We start from the raw sequence: 22,307 nt of genomic DNA on the forward strand, positions 1-22,307 counted from the left end.
GCCGGATCCGTTTTGCCGGATGACACCGGCACACCGTGTGCTGTCCGCATCAGTATGTCCATTCCGTTGCCCCGCAAAAAAAATTGTGCATGTCCTATTTTATTCTTGTTTGCGGACAAGGATAGGCAATATTACAATGGATCCGCGAAAAAAACGGATGCCATACGGAACGTCATCCATTTTGGACCGCAAAACACATACGGTCGTGTGCATGTAGCCTAAGTAAAAGTATTCAAATGAGGTATTATGCGAATCAACTTCGGATGTTTCATCCGAAGTCGATTTGCTCATCCCTAAAAGTGACACAGATTTGGTCAAAAACTGTTTTTTGCTGGAAGGGGTTAATAAAAGAACCCCAAGTTGTTTGTACACTAGCATTTTCTACGTGGTGCTTTTCCTTGAAGAGAAGGTGTTGTCAAAATATATTGAAATGCAAGAAAAACACAAAAAAACTGGAAGAACAAAAAAGCCAGTACCAAAAAATGCTTTCTGTAGACTTTCAGGTAACACCTGGAACTAGTGTTTTTACAGCAAAAAATGGCAAAAAAAAAGCAAACGTATAGAAAAACACCAGCAAAAAATGATGTGTTAACAAATCCTAAGCCCTCATGCACACGGCCGTATCGTCTTTTGCAATCTGCAAATCGCGGATCCGCAAAACATGGATACAGGCCGTGTGCGTTCTGCATTCGGCCTTCAATAGACAAGATACAGATCACTAAACACGGCAGGGTCGTGTGCATGTAGCTTTAGGGCCCATTCAGACGGTCGTAGTGCTTTGTGGATCCGCAAAACACAGATACTGGATGTGTGCGTTCTGCAATTTGCGGACCACACTTGGACACAACCATAATAGAAAATGCATATTCTTGTCCGCAATTGCGGACAAGAATAGGGCAAGCTCTATCTTCTCCACGGAGGCACAGAACCACGGATGTGGACAGCACACGGTGTGCGGAACGGATGCGGACTCATTCATACGGCGGTCTGAATGAGCCCTTAGGCTGCAGTTTTTCTGCACTGAAAATCTGCATGGAATCCGCCCTATGTGTAGACATGGTTTTGGTAATTATTTCATTAGACAAAGTGGGCGTTTCATTTGGCTAATCAATTCCTGATTGAATAAATATCAGCATGTGGAGACCTGAGCTTCTGTCTCTCAGTGGCCAAGGTAAGTTAGTAGCGGTTTGTGCTTGAATTCAGCAGCTCCAACATGGGGTTTAAGTATCTTCTCCCTGTGATGAGCTTATCATGTAGCTCTAGCACAATAGACAATTGCCCTTTTCTTCAGATGTCCTGGAAGGGTGGGTGAACTGATGACTAATAAATAGGGGAAGAAGATCTGACACTGAATCAAAGCCTCTTTAAGTTTTATAATTGCATGGTCAGGTTATTCCAAGAAAGTTGACCCACGCTGGGACCTTTTTATAGTCACAAGGCAATCAGCATGAAAGTGGTCATGTGCTGGATGAAGTACACTGGTATAAAAGGATTAGGGTGGGCTGGGAAACGCTTGACTGCATCAGAGGGATGGAGGGTCAAACAAACTAAAGGCTGGAAACTTGATTGCTGGAAACCTGGTTCAGACTGTAGCAGGTACTGTTATTTACTCAATGTGAGGGAATACGTTATAGGCTAGCTGTCACTTGTATTGTGCTTTGGATATATTAGGTTTTTTGTTTTATCATTGATTAGCAGAAAATGAAATGTAAGCGAGCAATTGTCTGGATAAATGCTCAGTTTCTGAGAGGTCTAAAATACTAAGCTTAACCAGAACAAAGTGGGACTCAAAATCATAGTGTCCCTCCCAGTCTGTCACTGGAAAGTCTCTTAAGTAGGAATGCTCTCCAGTAAGGTGTCAGAACTTGTCTGGGTGTTTAATAACTTTGCTAATTATTTTGAGTGTGAAACAGTAGTTTTATAGATGAAAGAACATTACTGAATCACTGAGTCCCTTAGTCAAGATATGTAAACTAAAACTTTTAATCTATTCCTATTTACCTTTAATCAATCTTGTGAAAAATATTGCCTTTCATCAGTATGTTCCGGATCTTATTCCCAAAGACCATGACTAGTTACAGTATATTTGACTTCTAATAATTGTTGCTCAAAGGTCTACTGGCATTTTGACCTATGTCTGCAGAAGTTACATAAGACATTCATCATGCTGCCTGCTAATCTTGCTATCATGTAGGCTTCACTGAAGGAGGAGTCTGGCATCAAAGCTGGGAGGTTCTGTTTTTACTCCTTATGAGGCTGAATTTTATTATAGGCTTTAAAAGTTTTGGCTGTGACCACACCAGCTTTGTTGTACTCATACCTCCTCTTCTTTCAGCTGTGACTGTCCAGAACACAACTATGACGTTCTATGAAGCTTGGCGTTTCTGCTCGGTGGTATTGGTCTTCACACTCTTCCATGACCTGGTAACTGCACAGTTTCCTCGACAATGTGCCACTCCAGAGGCCTTACTCAGTGGCGAGTGCTGCCCAGGTGTATTTCCTCAATTGTCTCCAGATGCAAGTGACCAGTGTGGCTTTACTGTAGGTCGAGGCCTGTGTGGTCCTATTAGTGTGGACTCCAGGCCTCATGGACCTCAGTATCAGCTGGATGGAACAGATGACCGGGAACAATGGCCCATCCGTTTTTTTAACAGGACATGTATATGTAATGGTCGATTCTATGGTTATAACTGTGGCAGCTGCAGACCTGGATGGACAGGGGATAACTGTGACCAGCAACTTGTAGCAGGTAAGAATTCTTTTTTTGAGGATAGGACAGTTTTTTTTTCATTAGGCTACAGACTTCATGCTTGTTTACATTGGTCATACAGGACCTCATCCAAAAATGTAGAGGAAAGTTAGGAAAAATCATTGCTACATAGTCCACTGACCACTAAACCAAATGTAAAGTCTTAATGCTAAGGCTACGTTCACACTGCCGTTTCTGGGTCCGCCTGTGGGATCAGTTTCAGGGCTCAGTTTAGCCCCAATGCATTCTGAAAGAATCTGTTCAGAATGCATTAATTTGGCTGCGTTTTGGTCTCCTTTTGCTTTAATTAGACTGTCGCTAAAACGCAGCTTGCAGCGTTTTGGTAACTGCCTGACGATGCGGAGCCAAACTGATCCGTCCTGACTTACAATGTAAGTCAACGGGGATGGATCTGTTTTTCACTGACACAATATGGTGCCATTGAAAACTGATCCGTTCCCCATTGACTTTCAATGTAAGTCAGGACGGATCTGGTGCCTTTGTTTTTTTTTTTTTTTGCCTAAATTGTGTTTAATTTTTTTTAATGTAAAACGTGTGCAGGAAAATCTTGGATGGTCCTTTTAACCTGAAGTGCTCTTTAGTCATAGTAATGAATATGCTGTTTCATACTGTGTGCTCATTTTATGTGCAATGCCAATGTGACTTTGTAGACTGTTTTATATTTTACATAAAAATGGTCACTAAGGATGCATCCACGCCATATGAGCCACAGAGGTATATTAACTAATTAAAACCGTGTTTGTTTGATCTTCATTGTTAATGGCCACATAGTAATCTGCAAAACTATGCATCCATGAAGACCAACTAAACAATGTGTTTCTACTTAGATAATATGGCTGCTTCTGTGGTTCATATGGTACTTGGCAGCCTCCGAACCACAGCACGGAAGCTCCGTGTGGCTGCACCCTGATGTGATGTGGTGGATGTCATTGTGGAAAAGGCTACATAAATACATCCCCTGTAAGCCTATGGGGATAGTGTCAATACCTGTGTTCTGTTCTGCTGCAGAATATTCCAGAGTGTAAATAGCGGATTTCATGTAGCTGAATATCTCCATTTTAATAGAGATGTAATCTGCAACATAATTCACAAAGAAAATATCCATCCTGTTCCATTGTGGAAAAATCTGCAACAAAATCCACAGCTTTGTAAGATCTGCCCCTGCGGATTTTGTTGCGGAGGGCACCCTAATAAATAAGTGACAATGGTAGTTTAAGAACCCTTCAGTGTAGCTTATTCATTAGTCTTTTTAAATTGGGTTTACATTTTTATTTTATTTTTTTTCCATCTGGGTATGAATAAAAAGCATGACTTGTTTTCTTGTAGTGAGAAGAAATGTGTTGGCTTTGCGTGCTGAAGAGAGGAGGCGATTTATTGGTGCACTTGATCTTGCAAAAGACACTGTACACCCAGACTACGTCATTGCAACACGCCATTACAATGAGCTCATTGACCAAGAGAGCAACACTACTAACTTTCAAAATATTTCAATTTATGATTTCTTTGTTTGGACCCATTACTACAGTGTTAGCAAAACATTTCTTGGCGCAGGCCAGGGGAGTGCCGGTGGCATAGACTTTTCTCATGAGGGTCCTGCTTTCCTTACCTGGCACAGATACCATTTGATGCAACTGGAAAGGGACATACAGGTATGGATTTTTTTTGTTTGTTAACCTTATGTATAATTAAAGGGGTTCTTTGAGTAAAATATTGATGACTTATCCTGATGAATGTCTAATTGGGCTGCAATGCTCAATTTTTATTTTTTCTCTAGGACATGTCAATCTCATTGGTCACATGGTGTAAGTGCAGCACAGACCCATTCAAATGAATAGGTCGGGGCTGTAATACCATGCACTGCCAGTATAAAATCTATGGCGCTGTGCTTGAAATGTTGGAGCTCACAAAAGCTCTGCAGCTTCTTTAAATAGATGATCATCAGAGGTGCCCGCAGTCAGAATTGCATCAGTTAGATATTAATGACTTATTCTGAGGATTGGTAAGCCCAGAATAATCCTTTAACACTTCTATTCCTGAGACAGTTGTGATTACCCTGCCCACACAATCCTTGATGGCTCTTCATGTATTAGGCCCCTTTCACATGAGCGAGTATTCAGTGCGGATGCGATGCGTGAGTTGAACGCATTGCACCCGCACTGAATCCCGACCCATTCATTTCTATGGGGCTGTTCACATGAGCGGTGATTTTCACACATCACTTGTGCGTTGCGTGAAAATCGCAGCATGCTCTATAATCTGTTTTTCACGCAACGCAGGCCCCATAGAAGTGAATGGGGTTGTGTGAAAATCGCAAGTGCGCATGCGGTGTGATTTTTCACGCACGGTTGCTAGGAGACTATCGGGATGGAGAACCGATCATTATTATTTTCCCTTATGACATGGTTATAAGGGAAAATAATAGCATTCTGAATACAGAATGAATAGTAAAATAGCGCTGGAGGGGGTTAAAAAAATAAAAAATTTAACTCCCCTTAATCCACTTGCTTGCGGAGCCGGCATCTCCTGTCTTCATCTTAGCTGTATGGAGCAAGAGGACCTGTGGTGACGTCACTCCGGTCATCACATGGTCCATCACCATGGTAAAAGATCATGTGGTGACCGGAGTGATGTCACCACAGGTCCTGTTCCTCCACACAGCTAAGATGAAGACAGAAGGAGATGCCGGCTCCGCGATCAAATTATTTTTTTTTTAACCCCTCCAGCGCTATTTTACTATGCATTCTGTATTCAGAATGTATTTCCCCTTATAACATGGTTATAAAGGGAAAATTGGCAATCTACAGAACACCGATCCCAAGCCTGAACTTCTGTTAAGTTCAGGTTTGGGTACCAAACATGCACGATTTTTCTCACGCGAGTGCAAAACACATTACAATGTTTTGCACTTGTGTGTAAAAATCGCGCCTTTTACCGCACCGCCCGTGTGAAAGAGGCCTTAGTGTGTGTGTGTGTGTGTGTGTATACAGAGAAGACTGTCAATCTTCTTGTGTGGATTGGGTAATTGGGACTCTGTTTCTTCTAGGGATCCTGTCAGGATTTATTTTTCTGAAAAAATGCTGCTCCAGATCATATAAACTCAGAGCTTTGCTTCGAAGCCTTTATCATGTTACTCACATGGGGAAGAAGTAATTACCTGACAGGTTTGCTTTAATCTTAACACTAGGTAGATGCTTTTAATGAAGAGATCCAGTCTTTTAAGGGGTCGTGCAATAAAGAATAAACTACTTTTCACTCGTTTATTTTTATCAAGTACCCTAGCTCCCATTTCTCCTCTTGGAATTTTTCATTTTAAATTTACCTAATTTTCACTTAAACCCCTCAGTTTGAATCCTGGTTTGTCATGTGACTGCTGTCCCATCATGCCTTAGGGCAGTGAGATGTGTTGAGTGAAACAAAGTGTAATTTGTTTTGCATATCATAAATTTGATTAGTAACTTTTTTTTTGTGGTACTGAATCCATTTTTCCTGAAATGGCAGTAAAAACTGTGCGTACTCGCCGCATTCATTTGATCATGGAGAGGCCATCTTGATTGAAGAACACACCCCAAATTTTGTGTGCTTGATATCGCCACACGTGTGAAATTTGGGGCACTTTCATTTTATGATGGCCGCTGTGTTAATTTTCTACCTCCACTTATTCAACATGCTCTTTGTAACTGGATTTATAACAGATGCAACTTGTACAAATGTCCATTTGTTAAAGATGCATTCCTAAAAAAAGAATGTTTAAGACCCTGACCTGGTAGAAAGGTACATGATGTAAACTGTACTGAAGGTAATCTTACCAGTGACTGTATTTGAGTTATCACCTCCCTTCCATTCCTCAGCTGTCATGTGACCAACACTGACTTTCCAAATAACACTGCATCTTGTGTGTGGACAGGAAGCCAGTTTCTCTGTATATTGCTATAGCCGTACATAGAAATCACTGGGCCCCATGGCAAGAATTTTAATTGGGGGGGGGGGGGAATCCCACCTACTGTCCTGGCTCCTCCCCTGCCACACCCCCATTTGCCAATAAAGGCATGTGTAAATGACCTAAAACCGTTAGGATATGTTGGGCGCCATATGTATGCGAGCACAGCTGAGCAAGTGCAGGGCAGGAGCACGCATACACACCTACTCCTGTCTGTCCACTGTGCTAAAACCTGACATAGCCCATCCTCCACCTCTTAATCCCTTTGCTACAGCACCATTTTTTTTCATCACTAATTTAATAAAATCTGATCAGTCACTCCAAAATAGTATCAATAAAAGATTGTCCTGCTATTGACTGCCCCCATGTTGCTGGATGTTTTGATCTGCGTGACAGGAGGGAGGCAGTGGTGGCTGTGCGGGCATCAGGAGCAATGCAGGTGCTGGGGAATGAGGTAGGTAAGGTGCCCAGGCATTTTGGGGGGCACTATAGGAGTTGGAATTTTTTTTTTTTATAGGGTTTGTCACCTGAAAAATGGGTATTAATCTGCCTGACATAACGATTAGTGCCATCTCACTGCCCAAAGCCTTTATTGAGAAACAAACTTTTATAATTTGCTAATTAGCCTCTGGGAGGGGGTGGGAGTTGAACCTGCTCCTAGAGGCTCCATTTGCCCACCTTTTTCACAGCATTCTCTTGATTGACAGGGCCAGGGCAGCGCTGCTCTCCTTGTGCCAGCCGTATCTGCAGTGGGTGCAGGCTGCAGTGTAAGTCTTGTGCCATTCAGTGAAAAGGTGGGCAAACTGAGCCTCTAGGAGCAGGTTCAAGGCCCCCCCTCTCCTTAGAGGCTAACTAGCAAATTATAAGTTTGCTTTTTTCAAAGGCTTTAGGCAGTGCGATGGCACTAATAGTCATTTCAGCTGACATTAGTGATGTGCTAATGTCAGCCAGCTTAATACCCATTTTTCAGGTGACAGAAACCCTTTAACTCCTTGCTGTGCTGGGGGATGGGCCTAAGTACTTGCACAAAATTCATACACAGGTAGGTGGTATCTGAGGGGAGATCAGGTCCATGCCTCACTATGTAGTATCTGTTCTGGTGGACAGCACACCGTGCCAATTGTAATACTGCACATGTCCTGAAGTCACGCTGACCCCCTAACAAAATGTATGTGCGAACCTGAGGTGATTTACTAGAGTATGGGCAAATGGGAGGTGGTTCAATAGAATGTATGTGCTAACAGGAGAAGGTTAGGTTGGCTGTCTGAACTCTGCATTGCCAGGGGATAAGTAGAAAAGGGTCAGTTCCTAGCCGCCTCAACACCATGATTAAACTGTCTTTTGCAGAGTATACGTAGTAGGCCTTATACGAGCCCTTATAGGAATGTCAGTTGGCGATCAGAGTGCTGGTCACATGACACAGCTAAGGATCAGAAGGCAAGTTATAACTAACAAATACAGTCGCTGGCAAGATTACCTTCACTACTAACATCATGCACCTTTCAGAAAATAAAAATCTTTGGGAGTGCTTCAAAGAGAAATTCACCCTCATGTCTGTGTATTGTCAACAGACACTGCACATAGTGGTGTGGTTATTGAAGGGAAGGAACATGTGTATCCTATATCACCAGACTTCACTACAGGATGTCCGCAACAGCAAATTACTTTAAAACTAGTTTGCTACGGGGTGCAATGCTATTCTAATAACTTTAGAATAAGGCAGTTTTGATAAATGGTATAGGAGGAAAGTGATATATCTGGGCAGGATACATTTATATTGGCACAACCCTGTAACATGTTGGTTCCCAGACCATAATGTAAGTTTATTAATTGGGATAAAAAGATCTGCCTGTGTTAGCTTGGGCTTTCTGATTTGAGGGATGGACAGTATAGGATTTGGAAGTGACCAGGAATGATGCCCTTCTCAATGAAATTAACTTGTATATTGATAACATAGTTTTGCAAGTTAACTTTAAGAAAATATCAGTCACTGGAGTGTTAAGATGAAGCCATGTTATTGAGCTTTGCTTTGAAAGTGTACAGCACACTGACAGATGGTCTGAGGCACTTGATATTAGAGATGAGTGGATCAATTTACATTAATTTAGAATTTCTCCAGAACTTTTTAGCAAATGCAAAGTTCTTGGGATTTTTCCTACACAAATCAGTTTAAAATGGCGTCCACCATTTTACATATCGGAATAAGGGCTTGTTCACATGACCGTGCTGTTTTGCGGTCCGCAAAAAAAGGATGCTGCTCGTGTGCCTTCCGCAATTTGCGGAACGGATGGCCTTTTATAGAAATGCCTATTGTCTGCAAAATATTTGCGAGGCCACAGAATGGAGAAACGGATGTGGACACCAGAGTGCTATCCCCATCTTTTGTGGCCCCATTTTAAGTGAATGGGTCCACTCCCGAGCTGCAAAATGCGTGTGAGCCCTAAAGGGAAGAGGAGTCAGACTTGCGCTTAATGCCTTGCAATTGGCCACAGCTCTGATGTCAGAGGATGTGTGCTAGGCAGTATAACAGCCTAAGGGCTCGTTTACATGACCATATGGTCGCCGTGCCCATACTGTGGACTGCAAATAGCGGTCCACAATACACATGGCTGATGCCAGTGCATCCTGTATTTCAGTGCTGACCCATTGACTTGAAATACAGTAAAAGATAGGAATGTCCTATATTTTGCAGTGTGGAAGCATGGACCCAAAGGTCCATGGAAGTGCTTGAGTGTTTTTGTGGGCTTCTGATCCATGCCTCTGCAAAAGATAGGACTTGTCCTATCTTTTGCCGTATTCTGCAGATCAGACCCATTCAAGTCAATGGGTTTGCATCCGCAGCAGTGTACACAGTCTGCAATATAGGCGCGGAGCCCTTACAGTCGTGTGAATGGACCCTAACTAGTATCTGCAAGACATCTTGCAGGTCTTTCATTAGGCTGCTATACTCAGACACCGGCACCTTGTAATATAACTTGCAGCGGTGCCAATGCCAGAAAGAGGGAGCCCCTCTCTCTAAACTACTTTGATGCTGTAGTCGCTATTGACCTAAGGGGTTAAGTGGCCAGGATTAGTGCTTCTGCCGATCCGGGCTGTTAAAGCAGGAGCTCAGTTTTCATGAAATCCAAGCTCCACCCTCTGCTGCACAGGAGACCCATGCAGCGCTTAGACTAGGCCACTGTAAAAAGGCAGGGGCCTAGCCTATGACCTGTTAGCGACCGCCATAAAAAGGATATTGGTGGTCACTATAGATGAGTGAAGTTATCAAATTTGCTTCAGCTGCATTCCATTGTATGTGGTGGGTGCAATGACTAGGAATGGCGATTGTGCTGCCACCCATCATCGAACCCCTCATATGCTGCGTTTATCACTGATCATGGCATCTGACATTAACATGGAGGTCTTTCAGGAGTTAATCGGGGTTTATAAAAAAAAAAACACTGCCAGACATCCACCACAAAGGAAGTTTTTGGACAACTTCTATTTTTTATTTTTATAGGAACTTGCATAATCTGACTTTTTTTTTTTTTTTTTTTTTTTTTTTTTTTTTGGGGCTGTTTGTTACCACAGCTACCATGCCTTTACCCATCGCTATATATGTTGCTGTCACATTGACATTACTAAGGCTCTTTTGTTAGATGCAGTCATGGAGACCCCAGAGTGCCCTGTACAACTTTTCAGAGAAACTGAGCACTCATTCTGGTCAAATTTTTTTGACAATCAATATGAATGAATTTATGGAATTTTACTCATCTCTACTTGATATGCATGCTGCTGCCCCCACACTCCAGGTGATTGGCAGTTTGTTCACTACTGTACATAGCAGAGGGTGGGGGTAGTGTGCATATCAAGTACTTCATCATACTGTTAGCATGGTGTACACTTTCAAAGTTCTATTTACATGCATCACCTTTAACTCCAAGGAATTATTCTATTTCTCAACACACAATATATTTACCCCACACCCAGCGCTGCTGCTTCTCCCTGTACACAGATTAAAATACCTGGGGGAGGCTCGCCCCCCCAGATGTTTTCATCCGTATACTGGGAGAAGCAACAGCGGCAGTGCGGGGTAAGTATATTACCTGTGAGGAGCCTGGCACATGTGGGGGGTTTGAGAAATCGGGTAACCCCTTTAATGACCTAGCCTCAAAGGTCTTAAGAACAAGTTTTTTTATTTAAATATAGATAGAGAATTTTATTTAAATTTCACACATGGTAGTTTGACAACCCAAATTTTGTTGGGCTACCATTTCTAGTGTTTATGTAACTTTTAAAATATGTGGGGTTAGTTAATATTTTTTTTTTTTTTTAGGTTTAGGGGGGGAAGTGCAGGTCTGAAGTTCCTATGAAGCTCTAAAGTTGGCAGGGTTCCATAAGAACATAGCAATTCTGCTTCTAAAATACACTGCATTACTATTGCAATCGAATTGCTTATTATAGAAATTTAGGGTGACAGTCTTAAATATTTAAAAAAAAAATCCCTCCCCCCACTTTTAAGTATTAAAACACAACTATTTAAATGTATGCATGTGTTAATATAAGGCCATGGGTCAGTTTTATGACGTGAGAAACCATAAAAATAAAACTGGCCAAATTTTTTTTCTTATTACACATTTGAATTTTTTTCAGCTTCCCACTACACTGTATACAATATTTTGCTTGCTTTTAGTTTTTTCGCTTTTAATACATTTTTGGCACCTGTGTCATCCATGTCCTCTACTAACTAGTATCTGCAGAAGCCCTAGTTAGGCCCAGTTCACACATCAGGGTTTTTATTTTGTCAGCCAAAGCCAGGAGTGAAGCCTTCAGAGATGAGGTATAAAGGCCCATATACACTTCTAGACTTAGCAGATGACTGTCAGGGAGAACGTGTTCCCTGCATGCGCCTGCTCATCAGTGAAGGTGACTGCTGCCTTTACATTATGGGGAGTATAGGGAGGAGCGATCGCTAATGCCATTGCTTATCCCATATAGAATCACTGTTTGCCGGCAAAGTGTTTAGATGCCACAATCTGCTGTTGCCAAACAATTATTTAAGTGACCGCACAAAAGATTACATTAAATCATGAACAAACTTTTCACTCCATCTGGTGGCACCTATTCATCATGAGATGGCTAATGAGCATTCCTTTAATATAGTGTAATTGGTTTATAGTGTTTTCTATTAAAGCTGTAACTGAGTGTTAGTCAGTCTCTTCAGCATGTTACTGATTACTAAAGTTTCCTGTGTATAATAAGTCCGATAGGCAGGGTTATGGACATTGATAGTTAGGCCACTTGTCCATAGTCGGACAGCAGTAGTAAGAGGCAGGCTTGAAGCCTCTGTTACACACAGGTGTCTTCAGTGCTCAGTAGGACTGAAGACTTGTTCTCCACAATTTTTAGAGCTTTGCGAAGAAAACTCTTTACATGGTTTTCCAGTAGAAAGAAATTCCTTTCTCCTATAAAGTATATTACAAAAAATGTCTAACATCCCAGTCCCTACACTGTATATTAAAAATAAACAAACTGTTATACATAAAGCTCTTCCTTCCACCCCAACCCCCCCCCCCCCCCCCCCCAAAGTTAGCACTTGTGATCTATGCAGGATTTCTACAAGACTGTTAGACTGCAATATTTTCTGTATGCTAGTGGTACAGTGAGGGCAACTACTGTGTATTCCTTTACTTTTTTATGGTTCACTTCTAGGTTTATGCTTTTAAATCTGACTAGCCTGTTTAGCTATTCTAACTTCAATTCCTAAGTGTATTCCATGCATAACCAATCTTTTATGTTTAGAATCTTTTACAGGATCCTTCTTTTGCACTTCCTTACTGGAACTTTGCTATTGGTGGAAATGAATGTGACATTTGTACAGATGACCTTGTCGGTGCAAGAAGCAATTTTGATCAAAATCTCTTAAGTCCCAACTCTGTGTTCTCTCGTTGGCAAGTTGTATGTGAATTTGTGGAGGATTATGAAAGCTTAGGCACCATCTGTAACAGTAAGTACTTGCTGGAGAAAGTAAACTGACTTGCCTGACCACATGGATGCATATAATGGAGACTGGTTTTTGCTAGCTTGACACATGCAATTATCTTTATTACAGATACAGTGGGTAACTCAATCAGAAGAAATCCTGCTGGTAATATTGCTCGTCCAATGGTACAGAGGCTTCCTGAACCAGAAGATGTAGTTCTCTGCTTGGAGGTCAATTTGTTTGATACTCCACCATTCTTTTCAAACTCTACAGAAAGCTTTCGGAATTCCATTGAAGGTAATGAAGGCACCGCTTCAACAATATGTTTAATAGAGGTCTATGCAGAGTATGAGAGCTAAACATGCGCACCCCCCTTTTCCTTGTGATGTGTAATTTTTTTTATTTTATAGGTTACAGTGAACCTTCCGGGCAATATAATCCCACAGTAAGAAGTCTTCATAATCTAGCTCATCTGTTCCTAAATGGTACAGGGGGTCAAACTCACTTGTCTCCAAATGATCCAATCTTTGTGCTTCTGCATACCTTTACTGATGCAGTTTTTGATGAATGGCTGAGGAGACATAATGTGGGTAAGATCTTCTTCCTTAGTAAACAGCAATCAACATATATGTTTTTATTTATTTTTCTCCCCAAACATGCTTATGGACTTGACTATTACAGCTCCATTAATGGGCTGGATGGGTTCTTATCCACGGAGATCAGGAAAGCTTGATGAAAGATGTCAAATACTGGCACTAAATTGTTTATGGCTTAACATGTACTTCTACTCTCCAACCTTTAGATATTAATCAGTATCCACTGGAAGATGCTCCAATTGGTCATAACCGGCAATACAACATGGTTCCATTCTGGCCACCAGTGACAAATATTGAAATGTTTAACTTGGCTACAGACAATCTGGGATATTCATATGATGTCCAGTGGCCTAGTAAGTAACCGAGCTAGAAAAGACTTCTAGTTTTATACAGCAAATTTCACTATTTCATATTCTAGAGTAGAGGTAAAAAAGTTGAAAACCTGCCCACAGGTCTATGGTATTAAGGATAGGTCATCAATAGTAATTGGAGAACTATATTTTAATGAAAGTGGAAACTGGAGCTGACATACTTCAAGGGGTTGCTTGGCTTAGGCTTCTTTCACGCAAGCATAATGGATTAGGTCCGGCTGAGTTCAGGGAAACTCCATTTTGCAAGCAAGTTCAGGCAGTTTTGTCTGCAATTACATTCAGTTTTTTCTGCATGGGTACAATGCGTTTTGTTTTTTTCACATGTGTGAAACTGAAGGTTTACAAACCTCTCAGCAACGATCAGTGAAAAACTCATTGCAGCCGCACTTCCGGATGCAATGCGTTTTTCACTAAAGCCCCATTCACGTCTATGGGCTGTGTGAATATAGAACATGCTGCGTTTTTCACTCAACGCAGAACTGATGCATTAAAAAAAGCTCATGTACACAGACCCATTGGAATGAATGGGTCCGGTTTCAGTGTGGGTGCTGTGTGTTCACATCACGCATTGCACCCGTGCAGAAAACTCACTTGTGTGAAAAGGGCCATAGAAATTCAAGGGAGGTGGCCCCTATTAGAGGGGAAACTACGAACAGTCCCTTGCTTTGCTTTAGAGCAGGCCAACCTGAGGCTCTCCAGCTGTTGCAAAACTAACTCCCAGCATGCTAAGACTGCCTATGAATATCAGCCTGCAGCAGGGCATTGTGGGAGTTGTAGTTTTACAACAGCTGGAGAGTCGCAGTTTGGCCATGCCTGCAGTTTAGACGGTCTATCACGTATGTGCTTTGTATTGATGGCTCACGTGATTCATCTTCCATGCATCACCACCATAGGGAGACACTTGCAACTGGCTCCTTTACAGGTTTCCTTTTTAAGAATTTGCTGCTCCTTAAAATTGAGTTTTGATGCACTGCTCTAAATGTATATGCTAGTTAGAACAGTTTCTAACTGTTTCTATTACCTCTTTTAGGTCAGGCACTAAGCAGTACAGAGATCGTCACCATAGCAGTTATAGCAGCTCTTTTTCTTGTGGCTATAATTTTTGCTGGTGTCACATGTGCTGTTCGACGCAGAAGCGGAAAGAGTGATGTACTTCAGCCGCTCCTTGGTGAATCCTATCCACGTTATGCTGAAGATAAAGAAAATACAGAATCGGTGTGAAATATCTAAAAAGGTCTACCAGTTTAAGTGATTTCCTTGACTAGTGCCGAGCAGTAATGTAGAAGCCTTTTGGTATACTGTAAAATGGAAAGTCTTATTTCAAATTGTTGCGAATACTACAACATGCAGTTGGCTTCAATTTCACAGAAATGCCTATCTGTGCTGCTAGCAAAAATGTAATTACACTGTATCTTGAACAGATGTTAATCACTGTATGAAACTGCATGAACCCACAGTTTGGATGGTGACCATTGTAGTCCTTTGAGCTGCTATTCATAAACTTTAATGGCCAAACATAAATTGACTATGAATAATAAAAAAAAATTGACATTTCTAGTGTGTGGATATTAATTTCCATGTGAAGAGTGAGTATGGGTTTGACACAGTAGTCTCAGACTAAAGCTTCATAGATAGTGACTGTATTTACTAGAGCAGCATCACGTAGGTCTTGTATATTACGCAGCAAAGTACAACTATTACCTCCATTAGAGCTCTATTTTACAAGGTAATTTTGCTGACCTATAGACTTGTGGGACAGTACAATAATAGATTACACAAAAGGTGTAGACTACACCATGCAGTATTAATTTCCATTACTATAGGGGTTATCTGAGATTTTTACTGATCTATCCTCTGGATAGGTCCCCATTATCTGATTGGGGATCCAACTCTCTCACAGTAGCACCATGACTGCCTCTCTGCTACTCGAGCACAGCGCTGTCCATTTGATAGCAGATGTGCTTGGTATCGCACTTCAATAAGACCACGTAACAAATGAAGGTAACATGATAGCCTTGGGAAAGCTATGGAAGGCTGTGGTGCTACTGTACGCATCGGTGCGTTTTCATACAGCTGTTTGGCAGGGGTCCTGGGTGCAGACCCCCACCAGATACTAATGACCTATCCAGAGGATAGGTGAAAATCAAACAGCGGTGGCAGCATCTCCCATCATTCCATCTTTATTAGAGCTTCACAGCATACAAAAAATCAGCAATGTTTCGGCTGTACCAAGATGGAATGATGGGAGATGCTGCCACCGCTGTTTTTTTTTTTTTTTTTTTCACTTATTTTCTGACTGATTGGATCCGCAGCTGTTGCAACTCCCTACAACAAGGACGGACCGTTGAGTGCTGCTCCTGCACTTTTGTTTCTATCCAGAGGATAGGTCATCAATAAAATCTTAGATTTTTAGTATTTCAGTGTACATTAGATAGCAATAACATTATTAGAGATGAGTGAATCTAAGTTGACGAAGTGGAATTCGCTCCGAATTTCCTCACACTTCAATGTAACAAATTGCATTTTTCCTAAAATGGCTACTGCACGTGTGAGGACATGGAGCAAGGAACTCTGGCTGCATGCAGGGCATTATGGGTGATCCCACCTTCCCAATCGGCAGCCAGCCCTATAAATGGCCTCAGCCATATTGGATTCTGCCATTTTCCAGTGTACTTGTTGCAGGGAGAGACATCAGCAGGAGATGAGGACAGTGCTAGAAAAAAACTTAAGGAGAGTTTTCCGCATGGGTGCAATGCGTGATGTGAATGCATAGCACCCACACTGAATCCTGACACATTCATTTCAATGGGTCTGTGTAAATTTTTATATTATATACACAGCCCTGGCCCTATAGAGGTGAATGGGGCTTCAGTGAAAAACACATTGCATCAGCACTTCCGGAAGCAATGTGTTTTTCACTGGTTGCTAGGAGATGTTTGTAAACCTTCAGTGGGTTTTATTTTTTTTTTTTTTTATCACGCGCATGAAAAACCCATCAGAACACATTGCACTTGTGCAGAAAAAAACTGAATGCAATTGCAGACAAAACTGACTACTTGCTTGCGAGATGGTGTGGGTTTCACTGAATGCACCCTGAACGCATCCGGACCTAATCCGTCACGCTCGTATGAAAGTGGCCTAATTGTGCTAAAAAAGACATTGACAAGTTCAGGGAAAGATTATTCAAGGTGTAGGGAAAGGATAGGGAGGAATCATTCCACAGTATTTATGTAGAACAAGGTTCCGTAAGGAAGGTTACAGCCTGGGTAATAGGAACAATCCGATTACACCTTGCTGCACTGACTGGGGATCCAAATTGCCTTTTATACAGCTCTGTCATTGCAGCAAACCGTTCTTGTTGGTGTGAGTGCTGTTTGATACAGCCATTAACAGGGTTTATTTCAAGGAAATATTTCTGTCTTATTTGCCCTAGTGCAGTTATGTTCTAAATCATTTATTGACTTGTAATAGTAGGCAAAAAATGGCTTATTACCCACTGTGGTGGAGTGCAAAAATTACAGCCCTTTTTGGGGTGTAAGTGGTAAAAGAAAAATATATTTGCTGTTCAGCGGTGCAGTTATGTTCTAAAGCCTTGGGGCGTGTATGTGGCAAAAATAAGGGCCAGTTTGCCGTTCAGCGATGCAGCTATATGTAGAGTTGAGCAGACACCTGGATGTTCGGGACCCAAACTTGACCCCGAACCCCATTGAAGTCAATGGGGACCCGAACTTTTGGGCACTAAAATGGCTCAAATAGTCCTGGAAAGGGCTAGAGGGCTGCAAAAGGCATCAAAATGTGCTTAAGAGCATGGCAACTGTTCTGCAAACAAATGTAGATAGGGAAAGTACTTAAAATAACATAAAATACAGAAATTTAAAAAACAATCTAGGAGTAGGAGGTTGAGGTGGCGGTGTAGGTGGAAGCGGTGGTGAAGGAGGAATAGGTAGCCAACACTGATTTGTGTTATTTTTTAATTGGGGAATTCCTGAAAATATTGGGACATATAACAAAATAAAACTAATAAGTGCACTTGAGTACAAGAATGGATGGTTGAGGCTGGTATGAAAGTCTATTCTGCACAAGGTATGGACAAGTCCTGTGGGATCCATGCCTGGTTCATTTTAATAAACGTAAGCTTGTCCACATTTGCTGCGGCCTGTGCTAATGCTCTCTGCCGTGCTAAACACACGTTCACACTATACACTGGCTGCAGGGCAGGTCAGCACCTCCAAGGCTGACAAAGCTTTTCCACATTTGGGCCATGCTAGCCTTCTCAGGTGCTTGCGGTGCCCCAGCTGCGTTGGTGACCTCTTCCTCCTTCGCCTTGTGCTTCCACTGTGCCCCCGCTGTTAGGTGGGAATGCCATCAGCAGCGTGTGCTTGTAGTCGCGCATCTTCCGATTAGTAACAGATGTTTGTATTAAGTTTAGTTCCCTGTCAGCAATGCAGAGCAGGGGTTCATTCACGGCAAAAGGGGTTCTTGTCACCCAGCAATAGAACAGAGGTTTTTGAGAGATTTAGGCCCCTGTCACCCAGGCACAGCAGGGGTTTGTGTACGCCGAAAATGGTAAAATGTCACCCGACAATTGAAAATAAAGATTTTTTTTCAATTTAGGGCACTAAAAGTTGCACTTTTTTGCATTAAAATGGCTCTAAAATAGTCCTTGAAAAGGCTAGAGGAATGTAAAGGGCAGTAAAATGTGCTTAAGAGCATGGCAACTGCTCTGCAAACAAATGTGGAAAGGGAAATAACTTAAAATGAAATAAAATAACAAAAAATTACAAATTATTAACCTGCAACTCAGAGAAGGAGGTGGTTATGGAGTCGGAGGTTGAGGAGGCGGTGACTGTGGTGTTGGAGGAGGAGGTAGCCAACAATGTTTTATTTTTATTTTTTATTGGGGTAGGTAGCCCCCAAAATATTGGGACAAATAAAAAAAATAAAAATAAAACAAAATCATTGCACTTGACTTGAGTACAAGAATGTATGTTTGATGGTGGTATAAATGTCTATTCTGCACAAGGTACAGACAAGTCTTGTGGGATCCAAGCCTGGTTAATTTTAATGAACGTGAGCTTGTCCACGTTGGCTGTGGACAGGCGGCTGCGTCTGTCTGTCTGTCTGTTATGACGCCTCCTGCCGTGCTAAATACACGTTCAGAGAGTACACTGGATGTAGGGCAGGCCAGCACCTCCAAGGCATACAGGGCAAGCTCTGGCCATGTGGACAATTTGGAGACCCAGAAGTTGAATGGGGCAGAACCATCAGTCAGTACGTGTAGTCATGTGCACAGGTACTGTTCCACCATGTTGTTCAAATGCTGCCTCCTGCTAACACGCTCCATATCAGCAGTTGGGGCCGGTTGTTGCGGCGAGGTGACAAAGCTTTTCCACATGTCGGCCATGATAACCCTGCCTTCTGAGGTGCTGACAGAGCTGCGTTGGCGACCTCTTCCTCCTCCCCTGCCTTCGCCTTGTGCTTCCACTTGTCCCCCGGTGTTAGTCAGGAATGCTCTCAGGAGTGCGTCTACCAGCGTGCGCCTGTAGTCGCGCATCTTCCTAATCACGCTCCAGTGAGGGAATTAAGGGTGGCACATTGTCTTTGTAACGGGGATCCAGCAGGGTGGCCACCCAGTAGTCAGCACACGTTAAAATGTGGGCATCTCTGCAGTCGTTACGCAGGCACTGCAGCATGTAGTCGCTCATGTGTGCCAGGCTGCCCAGAGGTAAGGACAAGCTGTCCTCTGTGGGAGGCGTATCGTCTGTGTCTTCCATATCCCTCCCAGCCACGCACCAGTGATGGGCCCGAGCTGTGTTGGATGCCACCCCGCTATGAACATGCTTCATCCCCATCCTCCTCGTCCTCCAGTAGTGGGCCCTGGCTGGCCAAATTTGTACCTGGCCTCTGCTGTTGCAAAAATCCTCTTTCTGAGCCACTTCTAAAAGACTGGCCTGAAAGTGTTAGAGATGACCCCTCTTCCTCCTCCTCGTCCTGGGCCACATCCTCTTCCATCATCGCCCTAAGTGTTTTCTCAAGGAGACATAGAAGTGGTATTGTAATGCTGATAACTGCGTCATCAGCACTGGCCATGTTGGTGGAGTACTCGAAACAGCGCAACAGGGCACACAGGTCTCGCATGGAGGCCCAGTCATTGGTGGTGAAGTGGTGCTGTTCCGCAGTGCGACTCAGCCGTGCGTGCTGCAGCTGAAACTCCACTATGGCCTGCTGCTGCTCGCACAGTCTCTCCAGCATGTGCAAGGTGGAGTTCAACCTGGTGGGCACGTCGCACATGAGGCGGTGAGCGGGAAGGCCGAAGTTACGCTGTAGACCAGACAGCCGAGCGGCGGCAGGATGAGAACGCCGGAAGCGCGCACAGACGGCCCGCACTTTATGCAGCAGCTCTGACATGTCGGGGTAGTTGTAAATGAATTTTTTGCACCACCAAATTCAGCACATGCGCCAGGCAAGGGATGTGCGTCAAACCGGCTAGTCCCAAAGCTGCAACGAGATTTCGCCCATTATCGCACACCACCAGGCCGGGCTTGAGTCCCACTGGCAGCAACCACTCGGCGGTCTGTTGTTCTATACCCCGCCACAACTCCTGCGCAGTGTGGGGCCTGTTCCCCAAACACATCAGTTTCAGAATGGCCTGCTGACATTTACCCCTGGCTGTGCTGAAGTTGGTGGTGAAGGTCTGTCGCTGACCAGATGAGGAGGTGGTAGAAGAGGAGGCAACAGGAGGCAAAGAATGATGCCCTGCGATCCTTGGCGGCGGAAGGACGTGCGCCAAACAGTTCTCCGCCTGGGGCCCAGCCGCCACTACATTTACCCAGTGTGCAGTTAGGGAGCTATAGCGTCCCTGGCGGTGCATACTGGTCCATGTATCTGTGGTTAGGTGGACCTTGCCACAGATGGCGTTGCGCAGTGCACACTTGATTTTTCCGATACTTGGTTGTGCAGGGAGGGCACGGCTCTCCTGGAGAAGTAGTGGTGGCTGGGAATGACGTACTGTGGGACAGCAAGCGACATGAGCTGTTTGAAGCTGTCCGTCTCCACCAGCCTGAATGACAGCATTTTAAAGGCCAGCAGTTTAGAACTGCTGGCTTCAGGGCCAGGGATCGAGGGTGGCTAGGTGGGAATTTACGCTTTCTCTCAAAGGTTAGTGAGATGGAGAGCTGAACACTTCCGTGTGACATGGTGGAGATGCTTGGTGACTGAGGTGGTGTTGTTGGTGGCACATCCTTTGTTTGCTGGGCGGCAGGTGCCAACGTTCCTCCAGAGGCGGAGGAAGAGGCCGAGGCAGCAGCAGAAGAGGGAGCAGGAGGGGCCTGAGCCCTTTCTTGGTTTTGAAGGTGCTTACTCCACTGCAGCCCGTGTCTCGCATGTAGATGCCTGGTCATGCAGGTTGTGCTAAGGTTCAGAACGTTAATGCCTCGCTTCAGGCTCTGATGGCACAGCGTGCAAACCACTCGGGTCTTGTCGTCAGCACATTGTGTGAAGAAGTGCCATGCCAGGGAACTCCTTGAAGCAGCCTTTGGTGTGCTCGGTCCCTGTTGACGGTGGCCAGTAGCAGGCGAACTGTTTTGGCGACGGATGCTCTGCTTTTGCACCCTGCTCCCGCTTTTGCTACGCTGTTTGCTCGGTCTCACCACTGCCTCTTCCTCCGAACTCTGAAAGTCAGTGGCACGACCTTCATTCCATGTGGGTTCTAGGACCTCATCGTCCCCTGCATCGTCTTCCACCCAGTCTTCCTCCCTGACCTCCTTTTCGGTCTGCACACTGCAGAAAGACGCATTAATTGGCACCTGTGTTTCGTCATCATCAGAGACGTGCTGAGGTGGTATTCCCATGTCCTCATCAGGAAACATAAGTGGTTGTGCGTCAGTGCATTCTATGTCTTCCGCCCCTGGGGAAGGGCTAGGTGGATGCCCTTGGGAAACCCTGCCAGCAGAGTCTTCAAACAGCATAAGAGACTGCTGCATGACTTGAGGCTCAGACAGGTTCCCCGATATGCACGGGGGTGATGTGACAGACTGATGGGCATGGGTTTCAGGAGCCACCTGTGCGCTTTCTGCAGAAGACTGGGTGGGAGATAATGTGAATGTGCTGGATCCACTGTCGGCCACCTAATTGACAAGCGCCTGTACTTGCTCAGGTCTTACCATCCTTAGAACGGCATTAGGCCCGACCAAATATCGCTGTCAATTCTGGCGGCTACTTGGACCTGAGGTAGTAGGTTCAGTAGGACGTGTAGCTGTGGCAGAACGGCCACGTCCTCTCCCTGCACCAGAGGCTCCACCAACACCACCACCACGACCATGACCGCGTCCCTTATTAGATGTTTGCCTCATAGTTAGCGTTCACAAAGCAAAGTAAAAAGTGGTTAAGTATGTTAAAAATAATTAACCGCCAATATAAACCCTGATGTAGGGTATTGCACTCTATTTTTTTTTTTTAACTCTATATGACAGCGGTATTTGTGGCCTAAATGTGACACTCACTTATGCACGTCTTATCCCAGATGTGCTGTATATCAGAGGGTTTTTTCACCCCAGTAACCAAAAAGCCGTATTTCTGGCCTAAATGTGACAGTCTAAAACAAACAAGTGGAAGTAATGTATCAAAATGTCATTTATTATAAAATATAAAGTATGGGGAAACAAAAGGATGG

At 43.7% G+C, this 22,307-nt stretch overlaps 1 protein-coding gene across 1 annotated transcript; it reads left to right on the forward strand.

Moving 5' to 3' along the window:
• The first annotated feature begins 1,529 nt into the window (after positions 1 to 1,529).
• TYRP1 (tyrosinase related protein 1) lies at positions 1,530 to 15,171 on the forward strand. Its single transcript, XM_040420330.1, has 8 exons — positions 1,530 to 1,596; positions 2,336 to 2,749; positions 4,097 to 4,419; positions 12,489 to 12,693; positions 12,799 to 12,966; positions 13,080 to 13,259; positions 13,472 to 13,618; positions 14,667 to 15,171. Exons 2-8 carry the CDS (start codon positions 2,359 to 2,361, stop codon positions 14,855 to 14,857), a joined length of 1,605 nt encoding a protein of 534 aa, XP_040276264.1. The 5' UTR covers positions 1,530 to 1,596; positions 2,336 to 2,358; the 3' UTR covers positions 14,858 to 15,171.
• The last annotated feature ends 7,136 nt before the right edge of the window (positions 15,172 to 22,307 follow it).

Source organism: Bufo bufo, chromosome 2 (assembly GCF_905171765.1).
Source record: "Bufo bufo chromosome 2, aBufBuf1.1, whole genome shotgun sequence".
In the NCBI taxonomy this organism is placed as follows: domain Eukaryota; kingdom Metazoa; phylum Chordata; class Amphibia; order Anura; family Bufonidae; genus Bufo; species Bufo bufo.

What these genes read in the sequence shown, in the direction of transcription:
- TYRP1 (XM_040420330.1), top strand. Translation starts at nt 2,359, where the DNA reads ATGACGTTCTATGAAGCTTGGCGTTTCTGCTCGGTGGTATTGGTCTTC. An exon ending in TGACCAGCAACTTGTAGCAG is followed by an intron (nt 2,750 to 4,096) that starts GTAAGAATTCTT and finishes GTTTTCTTGTAG; the next exon opens with TGAGAAGAAATGTGTTGGCT. An exon ending in GCTGAGGAGACATAATGTGG is followed by an intron (nt 13,260 to 13,471) that starts GTAAGATCTTCT and finishes TCCAACCTTTAG; the next exon opens with ATATTAATCAGTATCCACTG.